The sequence below is a fragment of the Hemibagrus wyckioides genome, linkage group LG23, assembly GCF_019097595.1.
Source record: "Hemibagrus wyckioides isolate EC202008001 linkage group LG23, SWU_Hwy_1.0, whole genome shotgun sequence".
In the NCBI taxonomy this organism is placed as follows: domain Eukaryota; kingdom Metazoa; phylum Chordata; class Actinopteri; order Siluriformes; family Bagridae; genus Hemibagrus; species Hemibagrus wyckioides.
Genome location: NC_080732.1, coordinates 5,607,354 through 5,630,875, shown reverse-complemented (window position 1 = coordinate 5,630,875; position 23,522 = coordinate 5,607,354). Strand labels below are relative to the sequence as shown.

Here is a 23,522-nt window from a genome sequence, read left to right as displayed (position 1 = left end):
GTTAAATCCTTACATAAATTGGGAAAACTGGCCGTTGGTTGTTGATGCTTATTACATTAGGGGGCGGTGCTCTGTAATCAGCAGCAGTCTTGTGAAACCTCGCTGCTGGTCAGTTGCTTCGATGGACACTGTCTTATTTACTGTGTTTTTGCATTGTTTTGAGCACAAAACTGGACTCTTGTGTTTCACAAATTGTTACCATTTTGTCCGTTAGCTCCCAGTCCTCTTATTTTTGAGTCAAGATAAAATTGTGTTGTAAAACAAAAAGTGTGTTGCTTGTAAACTTTAAACCTGTTTTTATTTTATTTAAGACTGTTGTGTGTCCTCGTGAGCTGTTATTATAACCAACCAATGGTCCTGTTTGTCACAGGCATGTGTGTTTTATTCTGTTTTCTTGTTTCTGTGTGCAAAATCATTAGGCGCTAGCATTAGCCGCCAGCGCTAGCATAAGGCGCTGGCATTAGCGCGTGAGTTACGTGTTGTCATTTAAGATTTGCGTTCTATCTCCTTTACTAAAATATATAAAATATAGGTCACTTAAGGTCATTGTTTCACTGCGTTGATGTGATTAATGAAATGTACAGTTTTATATTTCATTTTCTCTTGTATGTTGTTTTATTTAGATTTATGACCATTATATGTTGACGGTAATTCAGTGAAAAATGTAATTAGGGTTATTATAACCAACCAATGGTCCTGTTTGTCACAGACAATAAAAAGAAGAAGCCTTGAGTGACCACACATCTGGCTCGCAGTGTCCATTATTACACTACCATCAACCCAGTCAATTTGCCAATATTACTCAAATTTGCAAGCTTTTATTAAGTAGATTCAGTGGTTACTTTTTATGGTTCATTTTGTTTCAAGTCCAAAGTCAGCATTCATATATACAGTATACTGTACACCAAAAGACTTTAAAACTGCCCACTGATGAAGATGGATGGGCTCTCCCAAACCGTAAATATTATGTATGGGCAGTACAGGCCAGGATCTTCCTCAGCTGGATACAGAAACCTAAAGAAGCTCTGTGGGTAGATGTAGAACAACAATTTTGTAACCCAGTTTCTCTGATCAATTTATTAGACCAGAAAGCCGAAAGGTAAAAGAAAACCCATTTATTCTTAGGGTTATTAAAACATGGTCACACAACAGAAGGTCTTTCAGATATAATCAAAGTTTCCCTGTCCTGTCCACACTGACTGGTATCTTAGATTTTCACCATACTAATATGGGCTCACAATTTAGTAGCTGGAACCACGTATGGGTTAGGTACGTATGTATTATTTAAATGATTGTAAATTGGAGTGGCGGGACAAATTTATTCCAATTTACAGTCATTTAAATAATATGTAAAACCAACTTTTCCAAACTATTCCATAGATTTTTTTTTGGAATAAAATTGTGAAAAAAGAGTGAAATATGTAAACAGTCTGTCTACCACAAGTGGATGGAGCTGGTTTACTCAAACAGCTGTACTTCATGAACACCTTCACAGAATTACCCAAACCACATAGTGTGAGATATATAGATAGGATTCTGAGATGATCTGTAAAGTTTTGAAATATGAAAAGAGTCAGAGTTAAGTTGAAATAGTCATTTCTCAGAAGCAGATGAATTTGGTGTGCTGCATCAATCTGTAACTGGATTTATAATCACTACTGACTAACTTCAGAAACATGGCAGACTTCAGCCAATCAGCTTTCAGAAGGCATTTCACACAACCAGCATTGAGATACTGTCACAAAACTTTATTCTACTATTTACATATTTACAGGGCGTGGAAACTAGTCATGTTGGATAGTCAAGTGTGACTAGTCCGACCTTCCAGATCTCTTTTTACTGCCATTTTTCTTCTTTTCATCCTTCTGCTCTACTTCACTGGTTGGAGGGAGGCAGAAGCGGACTCGTTTCTTTTCCTTGTAAGTGTTTTTTGAGTTCTTCACCTCCTTGTCCTTTTCTCCCGGTAAGCGGATGCAGGGTTTGAGGGTTTTTTTCTGGGACAGAGTCTGAGGGAGAACACACACAGGGTCAATGTAATGTTTCAAAACTACAAAGAAAGTTCAGAAAGTCAAGAAAAGTGTTTCAGTTAATAACAATAGGTTAAAAACTCTGTTCTACCTTGCGCACCTCAGTCTGCTTTTGTTCTTTTTTCTTCCGCAGGTTGGCTTTCTCTGCCTTTTTCTGTTTCCTTTCCAGGCCTGGTCTCTTGCACAGATTTTGCTCTGACTGACTAGTCTGAAAGACATCACACAAAGATTCATCACAATGTTTCTAAACTGAAATAAAGTAATATTACTCACAACAGCACTAAAACAGCTGGAGTGGAATTTGTATATTTCCTCCTGTGTAGTGTTTAATGGTTATAATACACTGGGAAATTGTCCAGCTCAATATTCACCTCTGAAGCAGGGGCTGTGTTTGGCTCAGCCTCCTTTGTTGGTGTGGTGTTTAGAGGGGCAGGGACATCCACAATGTCTCCTCCTGCAGGGGGAGTAGCTGTCAGGTGTTCAGCCAAGTGTTCTCCAGGCTCTGTGTCCTTTGGTGGTGTGGTATTTAGAGGGGCAGGCACATCCACAGTGTCTCCTTCTGCAGGGGGTGTAGCTGTCAGGTGTTCAGCCAAGTGTTCTCCAGGCTCTGCATCCTTTGGTGGTGTGGTATTTAGAGGGGCAGGCACATCCACAGTGTCTCCTTCTGCAGGGGGTGTAGCTGTCCGTTGTTCGTCCAATTCACCAAAAACCATTTCGGCTTTCTTTGCCTCCTCTTCCTGTTCCTCAGATAGAGGGATGCAGAAAGTGACTGGCTCTACAGGCTTTTTCAGGGATCCGAGGAGTCAGAGGGAGAACACATACAAGTTCAAGTTAATGTTTCAAAATTACAATAAAGTAATAGTACAAGCTACAGCACTAAATCTACTGGACTAAATAAGGCTTTAATATTTTCCAGTATTAAGTCATTCAGTATTTAGACAGTTAAGTTAAAGACAGCTAACACATAAAACTTGTTCCTAAAGTAATGTGTATATATTCTCGATAAAAGTCAAAACAAATAAAGTTAAAACAGCATTATGCACTTTGATTAACACTTTGCATTGAACACCGTAAACAGTCCAAGACAAGAAAAGTGTTTTAGTAAATAAAAATGGGATAAAAACTCTGTTCTACCTTGTGCACCTCAGTCTGGTTTAGGATCTTTCTCTTCCATGTGTTGGCTTTCTCTATCCTTTTCTGGTGCATTTCTCCCTTGGGAGGGATAGAGAAGAGGAGCAGGCCTGGTCTCTTGTGGAGTTTTTGCCTTGTCTGAAGAGTATGAGAAATAACACACAAAGATTCATCATAATGTTTCTAAACTGGAATAAAGTAATATTACACACAACAGCACTAAAACAGCTGGAGTGAATTTGTATATTTCCTCCTGTGTAGTATTTTTGTAGTACACTGTAAAACTGTCCAGCTCAATATTCACCTCCGAAGCAGGGGCAGTGTTAGACTCCGCCTCCTTTGGGGTTGAGGTCACTGGAGTCTCCACAACGTCGCTGCATTCAGGGACAGGAGTTGCTGTCAGTGCAGACGACAGCCTTTCTCCAAAGAGCTCGGCCATGACGTCCCGATTTGGGTCGTTAGGGTCCGTGATTGTAATCTGTAATGAATTAGGGTACATGCTTGATACGTGAGCACAGAACATTAACATGATAAATCCAGCTGGATATCTGCTATTCTAGTAGAACTTTTTATTACTTACCAGTTTACGCTCCTTTTGCTGCAGGAGGAGATAACCATCATATTCGGGATAAAAGGCTGGACAAAATTCTCCATCTAAAATAAAAGACCCAATATATAATTAATAACACCTCAGGCCCTGTCCCAAATCAGAAAAAGTACAACCCTATACATAATAAATTAATATTTTACCAATGTAATATTAAAAAAATGAGAGGGAAACTTTACCAAGAATAAAGTCAGATGTTCTTTCCACAGGAATGTCCATTTGATACTGCTGCATCTGCCGAAAAGGTGCACAGTTCAATTAACTTTTCATCCATACTCTCTTTATTCATTCTTGTCCATGTGCAAAATGATGTGTAGTTCACAAAGGAGTCGACTCCTCGAATCGGTACGAGTCGACTCCTCGACTTAGTTCCCAACGTGCATTAAGGGGTTCACATCAAAAATCGAATCAATGAACCGACTCGCCGACTCACTTTATGTTTTGTTGTACTTACTTTAAACTGTATGACATTGTTTCATATCTGCCCTATACTTCTTGTTTTGTACTTATATGTGATGGAACTAAATAATAATAAAAAAAATACCGATACAGGAAGCGGTCACGTGATGAGCGAATGAACAGACTGCATAAGCTTATGAGGCGATCACGTGACGAGCGAATGAACAGACTGCATAAGTATATGAGGCGGTCACGTGATGAACAAGTGACTCGGGAGATGAACTAATTAAAGTTATTAGCGATGTAAATCAATAGCTGAAGCAAAGAAAAAAAGTTTCCTCACGGCACAGTCGGTGACAAACATCTTATTTTAGACAACAGTTTTAACATTACACCGAGATATAAAACTCTAAAGGGTTTAGCTAGGCTAACATTACACTCAGTTATAAACGTACATTAACTACATGACTATTAACGAAGATAATGGGCTAACGACAATTAGCTTTCTGTAAGCGACTGGGATGAGTTTCGTTATTTATGAATATTAAAACGGGTGAAATTAGTTACTTGAAAACAGTCAAGAACATTAAAAAACCGCTAATGTTTTAGTTTGTTAGCTTAAAAAACGAGTTAAGTCCGTTACAAGCTGGGCTGTTAAAATATCCTTCAGTTTACCTTCTTATCCAAACAGGAAAAGTTCTTCATAAAGATGATAAAACTCTCTCTCTCTCTCTCTCTCTCTCTCTCTCTCTCTCTCGATCACAAAGTTCTCTCTCTCTCTCTCTCTCTCTCTCGATCACAAAGTTGTCTCTCTCTCTCTCGATCACAAAGTTGTCTCTCTCTCTCTCTCTCTCTTTCTCTCTCTCTCTCTGAGTCGCTGCTGGTCGCTGTAAAGTCCGCCGCTCGTTCTGACTCTCCGTTGCCTAGATACCCGATTCCAATTCCTATTCCGATTCGAAGCGTCATCGTTTCCATGGTTTCCAATTTTTTTTTTTTTTTCTAGGATATTATACCGTGTCTCACCAAGCACAAACTTACAACTGATTGACTCGATGCTTCATATGAAGCTTGTCCACAGAAATCTATAAGAATCATCATTATACACCACTCTATTCAAATCAATTCAGTTCAATTTTATTTGTATAGCGCTTTTAACAAAGAGCATTGTCTCAAAGCAGCTTTAGCTTTAGCTTTTAATATCTACTGAGCGGATATTAATGCCAGGGTAGATCAAACATAAACTACAATCTTTTAAACTACAATTTATAACTCAATACTGAAATAGAAATCTTTCGTTTCTTTTAATAAAACCTATAATGTGTAACTTTAATATAACGATTATATACTCTGATTTTCTCTAACCTATCTTTCTAAGAAAATGTTGTGGATAAGAGATCACAGAGATTGTAGTGTTCCAGTATCACCAACATCTTGCATACTACAGCAGGACGTCAAACTCGTTTTCACTCCGGGGCCACACCAGCATTATGGTTGTTCTCTAATGGCCGGTTGTAAATGTAACTAGTCCTTAATATATTGTTAGACAACAGTCTAGGGTTAGGGTTCAGGCTGCACTGGCTTAATATTTATTCACTTGTACAAATATTGTACATGCATTTACATAAATGTAAAAAAAAATAACTGTAAGCACATTGTTCTGTATTATTATAACGTACATCCCTGCATTTTATCAGGTAAAGAAACCCGCATTACTCCTTCAATCAAAAACCAAACTGTTCAAGTGAATAACAAAGAGAAACACGCATTATTATATTCATAGTTGAGAAGGACAGAATTATGGTACAGCAAATAATTTTGAGCCGCTAAGAACACGTGACAGATGTGATACTTCACAACAACAACAACCACCAATGAGAAATGGTTTTGATAACAGTAAACATTTGGCTGCATGAACACATACACCTAGTGCATATGCAAAGTAAAGTTGCAATATGCAATTAACTCAACATTTAGTTTAACTCATAGAGCTCTCTACCACATCAAAAATGTCCCTGCAACATTCAAGAGCTCCTCAATGGTACTGAAGTCTCTTCAGCCAGCTGTGTTGTTACTGTTAACAGATAGGTAGTATGGGTAAGATTTTAACCATTATTGTATATTAAACTTGCTGGTGAATATATAGTTAAGCCATTTTAAAACAATTTGCATGAGACACCCTACAAAATCCTTATTCACAGTGCAGTTTCATTTTTCCAGTCAGCTGGACACACACACACACACACACACAAAATTCGTCTTGTTTACATGCACACGTCACTTTTACATTGATCTTGTTTACATGTACACATCACTTTGGATATTTATAACTGTTCACTTTTGATTATTTAAATACACAGGTCGCTTTAATTAAATGTATCTGGTTTTTAACTTAATTACTTCTGCTGCTATATTCATTGTCCTAACCTGTTTCTATCCGTCTTTGCACCCACTGTTAACACTGTTTTTTGAGTCAGCGCCTTGTCTTGTCATCTGTCTTGTGCACTTATCTTTTATGTTTAGTTTCTAAAGAATGCACCTTGTAGGAATAGTTTAGTTCTATGTTTTTCCGCGTCACCTGTACTTTTTGCTTTTGTTCTGTGTAGCACCTCTGGTCCAGGAGGAACGTTATTTCACTTCACTGTGTACTGCATCAGCTATATATGGTTGAAGTGACAATAAAGCTTCTTTGACTTTGAGCCATTTCCTGTAGCTCTTATCCTACATAGAGTCATGGGGAGCCTGGAGTGAAAATCTCAGTGAAACTTGGGACACAAGGAAGGGGACACCATGGATAGGGTGCCAACCGACTACCGAATATCACACACACACACACACACACACACACACACACACAAGTGATCTGAAGAGCTATAAACATCCATAACACCCATTTTAAAATCTTCTTTAGAACATATTGGTATTGACAATGTGTGAAAGGTGAAATTATACTGTATGTTAAACACGCCTATAATACACATATAGATACACCATTAACAAGTTCTGACTCAAGATTGAAAAAGGATTTTAATTAACTTTGTTAATAATTTACAAATGCAGTCTGGAGAGATGCGAGAACAAATATCAGTGACATATTCAGACACCCATTCGCTCTCTCATACACACACAAACACACACACACACACACACACACACACAGTTCTAATCGTCACTCTTTCATGTTACACTCTGTAATAACACATCCCTTTATCATCAACATTAACACTATTACCATGTTTTAGATTATTCAGCTTTAACACAGCCGTCATTTGTTTTGTTTTTTTGTTTTTTTTAAAGCTGTGTATTCGCTTATGTGGAGACAATAAGCAATAACATAATAAATCATCATTATTTTTTATCACTATTTTTACTGTGTGGGATGTAAATAATGTCGCTGTGTCAAACTTTACCATCTGAGTATAAGGTTTTAACAGCATTTGAAAGTCCGAGCTTCAACATAAGAAACAAAGATCTATAGTGCGCGTAATAAACATTACTGAGTTTGCGTGTCGCCCTGTTGTTGGTTTTTTTTTTTGTGCAGTTTTATTCTTTTGGCCAGCAGGAAAACGTAACCTACATAATTTCAGAATCACACACACACACACACACACACACACACGTCTCGGCCAGTTCACTTCTCCTCCGCCTTCTCTTCCGGCCTCCACTCACTCGCTCGTTCTCTCTCAGTGTCCAGCAGGTTAGTGTGTCTGTGCTCCCACAAGCGGATTGCACCATCCCACTGCAGGGAAATAATGAAGTGATGTTAGCATTCTTACTACAACGCTGAGTTTCAAAAATCAGTATCATGAGTATCATGAAATACGTTTATTAAAAAACTGGAAAGAAAATGGCAAAACTGCAACTCCACCAAAATTCAGGAACTATAGTGGCGGTTAAACTAGGGCATGTTTAACTATGAAGAAGCAAGAGAAATCCACATCTCAGACCAGGCAACAGAACTGAGAAGCAAAAGAATGAATCTTTTTTTTGTAGACTCTGGTGTGATGAGACACATATTTGTGCGGAAAACCCTGCTCATCACTGTGAGGACACCAGTGAAGCATTGAAGTGGTGGTAGCATCGTGTTATAGACTGGGGAAGCATTATGGATGCAGCCAAATAAGGGCAATTCCATTTTGGCTAAATACTTCTTAAATGACAGGCAATCATTATCACAAATATAGTTATCTTCAAAACAGTGTGATATTTACAGATTATTGATCAAATAGAAGCATATGAACATCGCTGATAATAAAGAGGTTGAAACACTCACAGAGCTGCTGATGATGTTATCCTGGTATGGGTGCCAGCTGACGTCTCTCACACACGCATCGTGACCCGTCAGTCTGGACACGACACGGCCCGTCAGAACATCGTAAACTGCAAGAGAAGAGGAAGAGGAAAGGGCGGTCAAGGGAAGTAGAATGGTGTATGCCAAGCTTGAATAAACATTGATTGCTCAAATGCACTCACTGATGATTTTTCCAGTCGAGCAGCCGCTGTAGATAAACTTCTGTCCTGTGCTGAACTCGGGGGAGAAACGGCAGCGGATGAGCGTGTGAAGAACGCCGTGACCTCGGTACGTCATCACTGACGTGTCACCTGTCAGTTTGTGCCTCTTCAAAGCTACGGAGGAAAAAAAATAGACTTAGTGCTGTAGCTCCACAGGCTATCGGGTATTCTCGTAATCTGTGTATTAGTATTAATATTTAAAATGAATTTTTACAATATAAATGTGGTTTACAAAGTGCCGTTTCAGCATTTTTGTTTTAAAGATTATTACATGTCCCACTTGATGAGATTATCACAATCTTGATAAGAGGCTGAATTAATTATTAATAATTTCGACTTGAAACGATGTGTTACGATTTTTATCAACGACAGAGAAAGGACAAAAAAAAAAAAAATATATATATATATATATATATATATATATAAAGCTAGTTTCCAAGTTTCTACCAAATGGTATTAATTCCTTATGTGTTCTTTAGCACGGGTTCACACTAAAGTATTTAAATAAAAGACACAGATGGACAAGACAGAAAAACAGACAAGACAGAGACAGACAGACTGACAGAGAAACAGACAAGACAGAGAAACAGGCAGTCGGTTTTCCTTAAACAGATACTACCAGTAGCTACCGAACCCCTTCCCTTCTTCCCTTAGCACTGGCTATGTGCCTAAATCTTTTAAGCTAGCAGTTATCAAACCCCTCATTAAAAATCAACCCCTGTCAGCTGTCTAACTACAGATCAATATCAAACCTGCCCTTTATCACCAAGATCCTAGAAAAGGCTGTAGCACAGCAGTTATGTTCATACTTACATATGAATAACATTTATGAAATGTATCAGTCAGGATTTAGACCTCATCATAGCACAGAGACAGCACTGGTTAAAGTGGTAAATGACCTGTTACTGTCTTGTGATCAGGGTTGTGTCTCCTTACTGGTGTTACTGGATCTTAGTGCAGCTTTTGACCACACTGTTCTACTTGATAGGCTAGAACATGTTGTTGGTCTTAAAGGATCAGCCCTCTCCTGGCTCAGGTCTTATCTGACTGACCGTTATCAGTCTGTAGATCTAGATGGTGACTACTCTATGCATACCATTATGTTCGGTGTTCCACAAGGTTCTGTCTTAGGCCCACTGCTTTTCTCCCTATATATGCTACCCCTTGGTGCAATTGTTCGTAAACATGGTATTAGCTTCCAGTGTTATGCCGATGACACACAGCTATATGTCTCAGCTAAGTCAAATGAGAGACACCAGCTTATTAAGAATGAAGAATGTGTAATGGACATTAGACAGTGGATGGTCACTAACTTCCTCCTGCTTAACTCTGACAAGACAGAGGTGCTTGTACTAGGACTACATGCAGCTAGAAGTAAGCTTTCTGATTACAGAGTAACGGTGGAAGGTCTTTCTGTTTCATTTTGTCCAGCAGCAAAAGATCTTGGTATGATTATTGATTCTGGTCTTTCATTTGAAGCTCATGTAGATAATATCACTAGGGTAGCCTTCTTTCATCTCAGAAATATTGTTAAGATAAGAAATATGTTGTCGCTTCATGATGCAGAAAAACTAGTTCATGCTTTTCTTACCTCTAGGTTGGGTTATTGTAATGCCTTACTGTCTGCAAGTTCCAATAGGAGCATGAACAAGCTCCAGTTAGTCAAGAACGCAGCAGCTAGAGTCCTAACCAGAACCAGAGGATATGAATACATCACTCCTATTTTAGCCACATTGCACTGGCTCCCAGTCAAATTTCGCATTGATTATAAAATACTATTACTGACCTATAAAGCACTAAATGGTCTCGCACCACAGTACCTGAGCGATCTTTTGGTTATTTATGATCCGCCACGCCTACTCCAATCAAGGGGTGCAGGTTATTTGGTAGTACCTCAAGTAGCAAAGGCTACAGCAGGGGGCAGAGCTTTTTCTTTTTCCACAGTTATGGAACAGGCATCCAATTAGTGTTTGGGATTTAGACACAGTCTCAAAGTTTAAGTCTAGACTGAAAATACAATTGTTTAGTCAAGCTTTCAATGTATAGTTTTTCTTAGGTAAAGGAGCAGATCTGGAAGATTCATAGGCATAGAGTGTTTGGTATACTGAGATGTTTGGATGCTGTCGCCTTACCACCCTCACAAGTCGCTCAGGTTTGCTGACTGAAGTGGTTGGATGCTTTATGTCCTGGGAAGCCTTCATTTCTGTCACTTTCTGGCTTTCCCTTTTAGTTATGCTGTCATAGCTAGTCTTGCCAGAGTCCCTGCCTGCACTTTACACATAATCTCAAAGTCTTTAAACATCACATGATCACAAGCATACTTAATATCTTTCTCTCTCTCTCTGTCGACTTATACATCCCACTCCTGAGCTCCCAGTGTGACCACTGCCTGCTCGGAGTCTTGTCGCTTGGTGGTGCTCAATAATGCTATGGATGGATCTTTCTGGACAGTCTGTGACCCAGGAGACAGCCGTGGACAGAGCCACTTGGAGACTATCACAGATCTGCCGTTACATCTGTCAGCTTCTGACAGCAAGGAATTAGTGCCTATAATGAACTCAGAAACTACAGTGGCCTAATAGTTCATCATGGGCCTTGATTGCTGTTGTAGATAGGACATTATTTAATTACAGTTATGTTATTTACTGCCCAGTGTCATCCAAATGAGGATGAGGTTCCCTTCTGAGCCTGGGTCCTCTCAAGGTTTCTTCCTCATATCATCACAGGGAGTTTTTCCTTGCCACTGCAGGCTTGCTCATTAGGGATAAAATAGGGATAAAATAATTTTATTTTTTCATTTATTTTCTCCTTTCTCTGTTTCTCTTCTTTTGTAAAGCTGCTTTGAGACAACGTCCATTGTAAAAGACGCTATACAAATAAATTGAATTGAATTAAAATTGAATTGAAACAGACAGACAAACAAGACAGATTGACGAGACAGGCAGACAGAGAAACAGACAGACAGAGAAGACAGAGAAACAGACAGACAGAGAAACAGACAGACAGAGAAGACAGAGAAACAGGCAGACAGAGAAGACAGAGAAACAGACAGACAGAGAAGACAGAGAAACAGACAGACAGAGAAGACAGAGAAACAGGCAGACAGAGAAGACAGAGAAACAGACAGACAGAGAAGACAGAGAAACAGACAGACAGAGAAGACAGAGAAACAGGCAGACAGACAGACAGACACACACCTCTCTGTGGGACCTGCTGCCAGCGGTAGTCCCAGTTCTGCTGTGTGACGGCGAGCCGTGATGCGGCAAGGCCTTCTTTAGGAGAAAACTTCCTCACATCCCATAGCTTAATTGTCTGATCCTTTGAATTACTGATCAGATACCGAGCATCATCCTGTAAACATACAGCCACAGTTACATTACCGCACAAACTGTACACATCCTGTGTCTCATAGCTAATCTGCAAAGTGCTTTGCTGATGTTTCACTGGCCTCTAAAGAAGCCGGGGTGAAAAGGAGCCATATTAATTACTCCAGCTGTCTCAACCAATCAGATATCAGGGTAAAGACAGTCGCATGTGAAAGGTGTTTAATTAAATGGAAATGTTTACTATATAGATATGTGTATGTGTGTGTGAGACCTTGCTATGTATGAAGGTGATTCCGTCTCTGTGACCTGCCAGCACCCCTACTGGTTGAGGTGAGTGTTCTCTTAGTGTGCGTCTGTCCCAGACTTTACACAGCGCATCATCACTGCCTGAGAAAAGCAGCTGAGACGAGACATCGGCAAATGCCACGGCATTCACGTCGTCCTCGTGGGCGTCGATCTGAAACACATACACAGCGTAAACAATACGCATACACAGAGGGGATGCAACCGGAGTGTAAGTATGGGGTAAATTTGCAGTCAGAGTGTGTGAGTGTATGTATGTGTGTGTGTTTGTATTCTCTTACTTTCAGAGTTCTTTTGTTGAGCTCACGGTCGAATACATAGAGACAGCCATCATTGGCTCTGTTGCAAAAAAAACAACACCACAGGTACGTCACACAAAACACTCGCAATTCTTGCAGGAACACTGCTGAATGCTGAAGTAGCATTCAGTTAGAATTCCAACTGTGAGCCATTAAGGCTATGAGGGAAGGGTACAGTAACTGACCAATCAACAGGACAGCAAGAAGTATGGGTTATCATTATCATTATTATTAGCATATTTAAGGTGTTTTATGTCACAGTTCTAAGGTGTGGTGAGAATTATACTGTAGTAAATCCTAGCAACCAAGCCCAAGCCTAAAAGCTGCATATACACTAGTTGTGTGAATGTAAATGTGGATATACTGACCCGCCCAGAACCTCTCTGCTGTCTGTGGATGCTGCAAGCGAGAACACGCAGAACCTTCTTTCCTCTGGACTGAGAGAGAAAACAGACATAACTGTAAACCAGGTAATAAGCTGTGTCTTAAGCACACATGATAGATAGATAGATAGATAGATAGATAGATAGATAGATAGATAGATAGATAGATAGATAGATAGAGTCTTATGCAAAAGTTTAGGCACCCCTTGATAAATAACAGATTTTGGTGATTTTTTAATTGAAAAGATGTTAAGTCTCTCTTGGAAATGGAAAAAAATGCACAATATTTTCAGCAAACATTGATGCATAGTTACTTCTTATGCCATAAATTGAACAAAAATAAAAAATAAAAACATTATTATGGCACTGTGCAACAGTTTGGGCACTCTAAGAGTTCCAGAGTCTCAGATTCTTTTTACAAGGTTTCAGACCTTAATCAGCTCATTAGATCTGATGCATGGCAACAGCTGTCATTAGTAAATGCCAATTTCAAAGCTTTACAAATACTTTGACTCTTCAAACCTTGTGCACACACTTGCGGACACTCAACAACCATGGGTTCCTCTAAGCAGCTGTGTAAGACTCTGAAAATGAAAGTTATTGATGCCCACAATGCAGAAGAAGGCTACAAGAAGATAGCAAAGCGTTGTCAGCTTGCAGTTTCCACAGTGAGAAATGTAATTAAGAGATGGCAGTTCAGGGGAACTGTGGAGGTCAAGATGAGATCTGGAAGACCAAGAAAACTCTCGGAGAGAACTGCTCGTATGCTGGTCAGAAAGACAAATCAAAACCCCCATTTGACTGCAAAAAACCTGCAGGAAGATTTAGCAGACTCAGGAGTGGTGGTGCACTGTTCCACTGTGCAGCGATGCTTGCACAGACAAGACCTGCATGGAAGAGTCAGCAGAAGAAAACCTTACCTGCGTCCCCATCATAAAATCCAACGTCAGAAGTATGCAACAGAACATCTACAGAAGCCTGATGCGTTTTGGAAACAAGTGCTGTGGACTGATGAAGTTAAAATAGAACTCTTTGCCACAGTCAGCAAAGGCATGTTTGGAGAAAAAAAGGAGCAGCATTTCATGAAAAGAACACCTTGCCAACTATTAAGCATGGGGGTGGATCTATCATGCTTTGGGGTTGTGTTGCAGCCAGTGGCACAGGAAACACTGCACGGGTGGAGGGAAGAATGGATTCCACTAAATACCAGCAAATTCTGGAAGCAAACATCACACCATCTGTAAAAAAGCTGAAGCTGAAAAGAGGATGGCTTCTACAACAGGACAATGATCCTAAACATACCTCGAAATCCACTATGGAATACCTAAAGAGACGCAAGCTGAAGGTTTTGGAATGGCCATCACAGTCCCCTGATTTAAACATCATTGAAAATTTGTGGGTGGATCTTAAAAGAGCTGTGCATGCAAGACGACCAAAGAATATTACAGAACTAGAAGCCTTTTGCAAGGAAGAATGGGAGAAAATCCCAAGTACAAGAACTGAAAGACTTTTAGCTGGCTATAAAAAGCGTTTGCAAGCTGTGATATCTGCCAGAGGAGGTGTTACTAAGTACTGATTATGTAGGGTGCCCAAACTTTTGCACAGTGCCACAATAATGTTTTTATTTTTTTTATCTTTGTTCAATTTATGGCATAAGAAGTAACTATGCATCAATGTTTGCTGAAAATATTGTGCATTTTTTCCATTTCCAAGAGAGACTGTGGTAACATCTTTTCAATTAAAAAATCACCAAAATCTGTTATTTATCAAGGGGTGCCTAAACTTTTGCATAAGACGACAGACAGACAGACAGACAGACAGACAGACAGACAGACAGACAGACAGACAGACAGACAGACAGACAGACAGATAGATAGATAGATAGATAGATAGATAGATAGATAGATAGATAGATAGATAGATAGATAGATAGATAATTCATCCCAATAGGAAATTTACAAAACCAAGCCTGGGAGTACTGCAATACCAGGCCAATTTGTGAAGCGGACTGAGCAAGCCCCTTTTCCAGCTTCCAGCTCTAAAAATCTATTTATTATAGAGTCCTCATCTAGAGGACGTATCAGATATTAAACTGATAAGAACAGACACTACACCTGATTGACCTGATACCTGAGACTTTTAAATGGTGTTATAGAAGAACTGAAGCCGTTATTATCGCCACATATACATTACAGCACAATACAGGAATTCTTTCCTTCGCATATCCCAGCTGAGGAAGTTGGGGTCAGAATGCAGGGGGAGCTATAATACAGCACCCCTGGAAGAGAAAGCGTTAAGGGCCTTGCTCAATTGCCCAACAGTGGTGCTGGGGCTTGAACCCTGATCCTCCGATCAACAACCCAGAGCCTTAATCACTTGAGCCACCACTGCTCATATACACAACAATGTTAACATAACCAAGTGTTCTTAGTTTTCATCTTCCCTGCAAAGAACACTTCAAACCATAATACTAACTAGATAACGTGACATCATCATCATCACCACATATACCACCCAATCCTACAAATGAAATTAGATTATAGAAATCTCACTTTCATTATAATGCCATTTTGCATGAATGCTGATTAATGAATTCACATACTGGCAAAGATCACCACGATAATTTTATTCTTACTAAAAAAAACATACTAACGCATAGACCAACACACAATAAAGACTACAATAATCACTGCATGATGAGCGAAAGCATCTTCCTGCATTCAAAAGAAACGAATAAAAATTATTCTCCAGTTCTTCAGACCTTTGCCAGCATGTTATGAATGAGTTAATCTAGGAGGTGATGGATAATGATGGATGGGTGGTTCTCATGGTCATGGTCATGGTCATGTGATAAGCACTCATTCCCAGGTAGAGGAAGTGTGCAGGTGATTGATTACCTGTGCGTTAATGCTATAATGAACTATGAGGGAGACACTAACTTGAGGTCCAGAGCGGTGTGTGTTTCACTCTCGCCATCTATACTGCAAACATGGACTATGCAAGAGAAAATACAGAGGAGAGAAAAATGAATGAATAAATAATGTCCGAAATAGCATTTGCCTAAATATGATCGGTTTTACTGTAGAAACACGAAGAAGAACACGAACACATAAGAAAGAAGAAAGACATCTATAAATAATCTAATTTAAACATATACATTAGAAAGAAATGAAAGTACTTTTTAAAACGTAATTAGACATGTGGCAAAAATTGATAGTATAATATACTGTGATATTCAGCAGGCACGTCTGTGGACGCGTTTGTCTCATGCATGTCTAGGTAAACTCACGTGTGTCTATCTAATCGAGGTTTGTGTCTGTCTGTCTCAGGCATGTTGTCTGTCCGTTTTAGACTGCGTCTGTCTCACGCATGTTTGTCTGTCTCAGGCATGTGTGTCTGTCTGTCTCAGTTTGTATCTGTCTGCCTGTCTCAAATTGTGTCTGTTTGTCTGTCTCAGGCATGTTGGTCTGTCTCAGATTGTGTCTGTCTGTTTCAGAAGGTGTCTGTTGGACTGTCTCAGATCGTGTCTGTTTGTCTGTCTCAGATTGTGGCTGTCTGTCTGTCTGTCCCAGGCATGTCCATCTGTCTCAGATTGTGTCTGTCTGTTTCAGAAGGTGTCTGTTGGACTGTCTCAGATCGTGTCTGTTTGTCTGTCTCAGATTGTGGCTGTCTGTCTGTCTGTCCCAGGCATGTCCATCTGTCTCAGAAGGTGTCTATCTGTCTGTCTCAGATTGTGTCTGTCTGTCTGTCTCAGATTGTGTCTGTCTGTCACAGCTGTTTCTGTCTCTGAAGCACAGTTGTCGGTCTGTCTCAGACTGTGTCTGTTTGTCTGTCTCAGGTGTGTCTGTCTGTCTATCACAGCTGTTTCTGTCTCTCTCTCCTTCTGTTTCTGAAGCACATTTGTCTGTCTTAAGGCATGTGTGTCTGTCTTAAGTATGTCTGTCAGTCTCAGGCGCATCCACCTGTCTACCTCAGACAAAAAAAAAGTCTGTTTGTTTGTCTTAGGTACAACTACCTGTCTTGGGTGTGTCTGTCTGTCTAAAGCATGCAGGTTTCTCAGTTGCTTTTGTACGTCTCTCTTTGGTGCACCTGTCTGTGGTATGTCTGACTTAACCATGTCTGTCTCAGGTATGTGTCTATGGCATGTCTGCCTGTCTGTCTCACACATATCTGTATCTTGTCGGTCTGTTTGTTTATTTATTTGTCTCAGATGTGCCTGTCTGTCTGTCTCCTGCCTACCTGCCTTCATGTGTGTGTATACATCTTTCTGATAGATATCTCTCTGTGTGCTCATCATGTGGAAGTGTGTGTCTTACTGTAATCAGACCAGCTGGAGTAGAGAACCGAGCGTGAATCAGGCGTGAAACACACGTCTAACACACTCCAGCCCACATCTCGGGCCTTCACCGTGCGCTTCAGGTGGAATCTGCCCCGGCTGGTGTCGTACAGCCGAATATTCTGATCTACACACCAAAACAAACACACAGACACTGTTTGTCGAAACACCTGAACGATGTTTCTATACTGTTCTACTGAAGCTATCAGAGCACGGCTTTTGATATACAGTAGAACCTCGGGGCACGTACGTACAAATCGGGGTCCGTTCAAAAAATTTGCTCTAACGTACAACCATTTTTGCGGAACCTGCCGTCGTAAGCCGCTACTATCAGGTAAACAAAGGCACGAGTGTCACCCAGCGTCAGTTTTGATCAGTCTATGTGCGCATAGTAGCGGCGTTCTTTTCTTGATTATTATTTGTATTATATTATACAAAATATAAGGTTTTGCATGGCACCTAATAAAGTGGTAGTGATAGTGGGAAGAAGGTGTTAAAGAAAATAACCATTGAACTTAAGAAGGAAATTATTAGATATTATTATTGTATTATATTATTATTTTTGTGCAGCGCAGAAGAAAGCAAATCTCTCTGGAGAGATTTTTAGTGAAAACGGTTGCCACGTACGAACCAGAAGCTAACAGATGAAAAAAAAAGAGAGAAAACCCCTGAAGGACAATTATCCAGTGTTATTATGGAACTTACTCCCCACCATCTTCCTCTCCTCCATTCCTTCACGCAGACAAGGCTCCGTAAGAAAGGTACGTGAACAATACCTGTACAGTCCATGTAAAAATGCAGTGTTCTCTCTTTCCTTTACAGTTTTTTTATATTTAGTGTTTTGTATAATTAAGGCATTTTCATACTTCGTTTCATATTTTGTGCTACAAAAACCATAAAAAATAAAAAGTTACCTAGGATTCGTAGTGATCGGGAACGGATTGATTTTATTTACATTTATTTCCAATAGGAAAAAAATAACCAAGTCGGGTCGCGACTTGAATTTAGGAACGAATTACGTTCGTACTCCAAGGTTCTACAGTAGGGCTGCACGATTGTGACAAAAATCATAATTGTCGACTGAAATTGTAATTGCGATTATCACAATTTACATTAAATGGTGTTTAAAAATTAAAAAAAGCTGGAAACATTCTTCCTGGAAAAACAGACTCAAATGTCAACTATACATTGCTTTGGTTTCTTTAAATAAAAAAAAAAAAAATTAAAAAGGAAAAATATGCATGGTATAAATAATGTTATACTAAAAATAAAATAAATTCATGAATCTAGACTAAGTAATCGCGGGAAGATCTCTTATCCAGTGCGTTTCTGCGTATTTTAAACGATTGAATTAATTCGCGGTGTTGCTTGATGGTGCAGAAACACACACACTATAGCATGCCGCGAGTGAATCCAAAATAATTCCACACCACAGATAAAGCATTTCTTTTCGGTTCTAATTCTTGATTCTTCTCAGCAACACTTTGCAAACTAGCTGATGTTTCTTTATCAGCGCACACGCTTGCGAAATTATCACGACAAGATAGAGACGCGCAAGTGGATAATCAGGGCGTTGATAAGGACACGCCTACAATCTATTAAGCCTATTAAAAGTCTTTATTCATCCCTCACATCGTGACATGCAATACGTAATCATGGCATCTGTAATCGTAATTAGAAAATCGATTAATTGTGCAGCCCTATTCTACAGTACATCTATAACTACATCTGTGTTGTCACCTTGGCATGCAGAGAGGAAGAGGTTTCCATCTTCGCTGTACACTCCACAAAATGCTTTCTGCTGATAAGTGTCTTTGTGGGCCACGTAGTTGGGCAGGAAACTGCAAACACAGAGTGACCAAATATGCTAAAATGAGGCCTTGAGAGCGAGCTTCTGTGCCGAAATGCAACAATGACACACATTCCAAATACTCATAGGTATAAGTGGGTGAGTGAGTGAGTGAGTGAGTGCGCCTATATACTCACTGTGAGCGAATACGGCTGCATTCCCCGTGAGAGAAACTGGATCCATGGCAGCGACCCTGCTCCCGCTGTGACGTGAACACATTTCACACATACACTCAGATACCTCTGATCGATCACAATGCGTACTGTTTGCTGCATTTTTATCTGTTCATCCAGTATGGACCAGAAACACAGATACGGTTTGTGTGTCACTATATGGATCTCTGACCTGATTAAGCATGTGTGTGAAGCTGTGCTTGCTGTTCAGGCGTGAGGACGCTGTGGCTAATAGGATCTGAGTGCGGATCTCGCTGCGGTCCAGCTCCTGGGTGTCTGGGTTCAAATCCACTGCAACAGACATATCAAACATTAAAAGGTCAGCACTACAGGTGATTACCTTCGATCATTTTGGTATTCTGGACTCCATGCTTTAATGTAAATTAAATAACTTGTGTCCCAAATGACATATACACTTATATATACAGTGCACACTCTAGTGTAAGAATTTTAGAAATGGAACACACGTTTTTTTTTACTACCTGGAAGTTTAAGCCATTTCCCAGTTAATAGCAAAAGACATCTGTAAGATGTCCTATTCCACCAGAGTGTTATCGGCCACTTTGAAATTTCTCTCATTCACTGTCTCATCACCTGTAAGCCCCGTCCCTCTTCTACTACGTAACCAAAGCTGTGAGCATTGAGTGCATGAAGTGTCCGATGTTCCACACTTCGTTTTCCAGGTGAATAACTGCATCATCCTTGTACCTGAAGTGCACTTCTTCTTCCTGCTGTCTTTACACTCGGCTACTCTTCCTGGATGTGAGAGCACAGGGAATATTCGAACCAATCCAAGATTTCTAACACTCCACTGTCTACGCAACTTTGTTCCATGAGACAGACGCAGATCTTACCATTTGATCATTTGCGAGATCGCAGAACAATGTTCTACAGTATGATATAAAAGTAAATATTGGGCAAGAAATAAAAAAAAAAAAAAAAAAAAAACAGGCTGTGTTTTCACATATAAACCTTTATACCACAGCCATGTCAAATGTGATTGGTCAGTAGGTGTTGTGTTCTATACTGCCATGTGAATAGTTTCTGTCTTTTTGCCACTTTTTGTTCCCTGTGGCATCACAGAAAAATAAATAAGCTCACCCTGAGTAGACCATTTTAAAGAGAACACACCAATGATACTGTTACAATGACATTCTGTTTCAATGACTGCAAAAAGAAAGAAAGAAAGAAAGAAAGAAAGAAAGAAAGAAAGAAAGAAAGAAAGAAAGAAAGAAAGAAAAAGACCAGCTGGTGTGGTAATCACTGTTTATAACTGCTTATAACACAAGTTGTTACTTGTCTTGAAAATTCCACAAAAGCATGACGTATTGCAAAATGTTCGACTGTAATCAGTGCCAAATTGCTGTCAAATAAAACATTTCAGGACATGCTGTCATAAGAAAATTAATAGGATCTTTTTGGGCAGGGACTTCACATGTCACGACGCCTCACACCACCATAATGTGGAATGTTTTCCCTTAACAGCATGCTCCTTATGTTTTATACCTCGCTTTGCATTTCTACTCTCATGTACTTTGAAGTCTTCTGACAGGGGTAAAAAAAAAAAAAGCTTTCTTTGAAACAGATTACCAGGAGGATCATAGCGATGTCCTAGCCGTCCTTCCCATGCTCCGTCGCTGTCTTCATCCGAGTCGGAGATAGACTGGACGAGCTGTAATCCCGTCGCCCCGCTGCCATGGACCAGCCTCACCTGGCCCCTATAACAAAAACAATCTGTCTGAGACACACTGTGTAGATCTTATTCCTTATTCTCAGTCTAAAACACTCATCTTATGAGAACAAAACACCGGATATATTATTTGTTACCTTCTCAGTAGGTACGCCAGTACTTGTGCTAGATCAACGTCCTCCTCGGATGCCGATGCTCTCTCGGTTCCCGATGCTCTCTCGGTTCCCCTGCGGCTCCTCGGGGTGGTAGCCTGGTTTTGGTTCGATTCTGGTTCTGACTGGTCCGGGTTTCCGCTTGAGCCGCGACCGGACATGCCAGAACTGGACTGGGAGCCCATAGACCGAGCACCTAGTAGACAAATGCAAGGATGCAGAACACATGAACTATATTTACTGCAACTCCAATAGCGAGCAATGATCAGTAGATGTGTGATTGTGAACTCAGTTCCCAAAACCCAACCCAAGGCAGTTAATTATTTAATGATACTGATAATTATAATTATTTTAAGGCAGCACTTCTGAACCAAATGCAAGGCATGGGAAATGTCAGGAAGCTCGATCTTAGTTCAAGAATAGAAAATGCCAAAGGTAGAAGGTGCCAAAATCTCATCGTAACGCAGGAGTGAGAGGGTAGATCACTGAAATGACAGTAAGGAAACACACCTCGATCTTTAAACAAAACAAAAATAAATAAATGATGCTAACCGCAGGGCTGTTTCTTCTTGATCACTGACGTTTACGCTTCCGGTTGTTTGCTTGTTTATTAGCAGTACGCTAGCAATGCCGTCTTCTTGTTTACAAAGGCTAGTTACAGTCTATTTTTTTTTTTTTTACCTTTTCACACTTCTGTCGTTTATCTGGTTTTCAGCTGTGGTCCAATGTTAACGGCGAAGCATCTGATTTGCTGCTGATTATTGTGAATATGTGTGTTATCTCCGTATAATTTCCGCTGTCAACTGCAACGTCTCAAGTCCAACTGAGTCCATGACGCGCCATGTTGTTTACTAAAACGCAGAACATTGCTCTTTTGGCAGCTTATCGCGACATCGCTTACTCTCGCGAGAACACGCGAGAGTTGAGCGTTCACCTTCAGTCATGACTCGAATGAATATTAAAGATATTTAACGAAATGGATATGGCTTATAAAACGTATTTACTATTCAGTTTCCAGTATATACCAACATATCTACATCAAAGGTGTTTTATTGGTCCTTAATGGAAAATAACACTATAAATGACACCAAGACCAGTATAGAGCCACAGAGACTATTAAAGTTTTCAATACACCTGCCATTATTTATCCCATTACCATTAAGACCTACGAGGGTTTCTATTGTTCTGTTTTGTCTTATTGTTTTACACTGCACGCAGGGTTTCAAGTTGGTGATAACCGCCCAACGCATCATCGGCACCCAACTACCTGTCCCTTCACCATAGTAGATGTCTGCATAGAGCACTCAAGGACTCCCACCACCCTGGTCATAAACTGTTCAACCTCCTTCAATCCAGGAGGAGATACAGGTTCATCCACTCCAGAACCAGCAGGTTCAGGGCCAGTTTTTTTTCCCCCACAGCCATAAATCGTCTGTACTCTACCCTACACCGCTAGGACACTGATGTCTCACTACACTTACCATCTTGCAGTTCTGCTTCACCCTGTACATTCTGCTACATTTTCTCTGTATAATATAATTATAATGTACATATTGTTAATTTACCCCTGCCTTTTGCCCTATGTGCGCTGGGATAGGCTCCAGCAGACCCCCGTGACCCTAGGAGTCCTAGGAATAAGCGGGTATAGACAATGAATGAATGAATGAATGAATGAATGAATGAATATTGTTAATTTCATAGATTACACCTAGTTTATCTATCTATCTATCTATCTATCTATCTATCTATCTATCTATCTATCTATCTATCTATCTATTGATATACACTGCATATTATCTCTGTTATTGTTGTACATACAATGTACATAATGCACACATTTTTGCACAATATATAATTACACTTAACACTTTATCTGCTGTAAATACAACTTGCACATACTTCTCTATGCACATACTGACATAGCCGTATTTATTGATGTACATATTTACATATTTATCTGCACTACTATTTGCACTTCTGGTAGATGCTAAACGGCATTTCGTTGCCTGTACTTTGCAATGACAAAGTTGTATCTATCTATGTATCTATCTGAAACATTATAATAAGATATGTGGTTAAACCCTACATTTGTACATGTTTTAACTGTGGGATCACACTCTTTCCTCCATTCTGATGTCTGATGTGAGTGTTACCTGTATCTCTTGACTTGTATCTGCTTGATTTTTCTTTTTCTTTTTTAATTTGCTGCAAAAATGTTATTGGCTGGTTAGATAATGTTCCTAATAAAGTGGACAGTGAGTGTATGTACTTGTTTTTTCAAGATTCTATATTTTCATGTGACACTTTATTATCAGACAGATACACACAAATACACACC

The 23,522-nt window shown here is 39.8% G+C and overlaps 2 protein-coding genes and 1 non-coding gene across 5 annotated transcripts; all 3 read right to left on the bottom strand.

The window, feature by feature from the left end:
* Nucleotides 1-1,576: 1,576 nt before the first annotated feature.
* LOC131344499 (THO complex subunit 2-like) lies at nt 1,577-4,881 on the bottom strand. 2 transcript variants are annotated; one of them, XM_058376838.1, is made up of 7 exons: nt 3,945-4,881; nt 3,739-3,812; nt 3,463-3,636; nt 3,162-3,296; nt 2,399-2,809; nt 2,119-2,235; nt 1,577-2,006 (listed from the first exon to the last, which is right to left on the bottom strand). In XM_058376838.1, exons 1-7 carry the CDS (start codon nt 3,997-3,999, stop codon nt 1,812-1,814), a joined length of 1,161 nt encoding a protein of 386 aa, XP_058232821.1. In that variant the 5' UTR covers nt 4,000-4,881; the 3' UTR covers nt 1,577-1,811. The 2 variants fall into 2 exon arrangements, with proteins under 2 accessions (XP_058232821.1, XP_058232822.1); XM_058376839.1 differs by having other exon boundaries at nt 2,128-2,235.
* Nucleotides 4,882-7,169: 2,288 nt separating this feature from the next.
* Nucleotides 7,170-22,049, bottom strand: dcaf11 (ddb1 and cul4 associated factor 11). Of its 2 annotated transcripts, none has more exons than XM_058376615.1 (15): nt 21,737-22,049; nt 21,170-21,380; nt 20,933-21,060; nt 19,515-19,633; nt 19,307-19,371; nt 19,061-19,161; nt 17,301-17,447; nt 15,924-15,978; nt 12,970-13,038; nt 12,584-12,641; nt 12,271-12,456; nt 11,871-12,024; nt 8,635-8,787; nt 8,435-8,541; nt 7,170-7,900 (listed from the first exon to the last, which is right to left on the bottom strand). In XM_058376615.1, the coding sequence occupies exons 2-15, from the start codon at nt 21,367-21,369 to the stop codon at nt 7,793-7,795; spliced, it is 1,650 nt and encodes a 549-aa protein (XP_058232598.1). In that variant the 5' UTR covers nt 21,370-21,380; nt 21,737-22,049; the 3' UTR covers nt 7,170-7,792. The 2 variants fall into 2 exon arrangements, with proteins under 2 accessions (XP_058232598.1, XP_058232597.1); XM_058376614.1 differs by having other exon boundaries at nt 21,866-22,049.
* On the bottom strand, nt 14,938-15,132 carry LOC131344678 (U2 spliceosomal RNA). The gene has a single exon (XR_009203363.1). It is a non-coding gene; the product is annotated as a U2 spliceosomal RNA (small nuclear RNA).
* Nucleotides 22,050-23,522: the final 1,473 nt, after the last annotated feature.

Bases quoted from the DNA above. Each gene is read 5' to 3' on its own strand.
- dcaf11 (XM_058376615.1), bottom strand. From the start codon at position 21,369: ATGGGCTCCCAGTCCAGTTCTGGCATGTCCGGTCGCGGCTCAAGCGGA. The intron at 12,457-12,583 runs GTAAGAGAATAC...TATGTGTTTCAG, and splicing joins TCAACAAAAGAACTCTGAAA to ATCGACGCCCACGAGGACGA. The intron at 12,025-12,270 runs GTCTCACACACA...GTATGTTTACAG, and splicing joins TCACCTTCATACATAGCAAG to GATGATGCTCGGTATCTGAT.
- LOC131344499 (XM_058376838.1), bottom strand. From the start codon at position 3,999: ATGCAGCAGTATCAAATGGACATTCCTGTGGAAAGAACATCTGACTTT. The intron at 3,813-3,944 runs GTAAAGTTTCCC...CTTTTATTTTAG, and splicing joins AACATCTGACTTTATTCTTG to ATGGAGAATTTTGTCCAGCC. The intron at 2,236-2,398 runs GTGAATATTGAG...GATGTCTTTCAG, and splicing joins ACACAGCCCCTGCTTCAGAG to ACTAGTCAGTCAGAGCAAAA.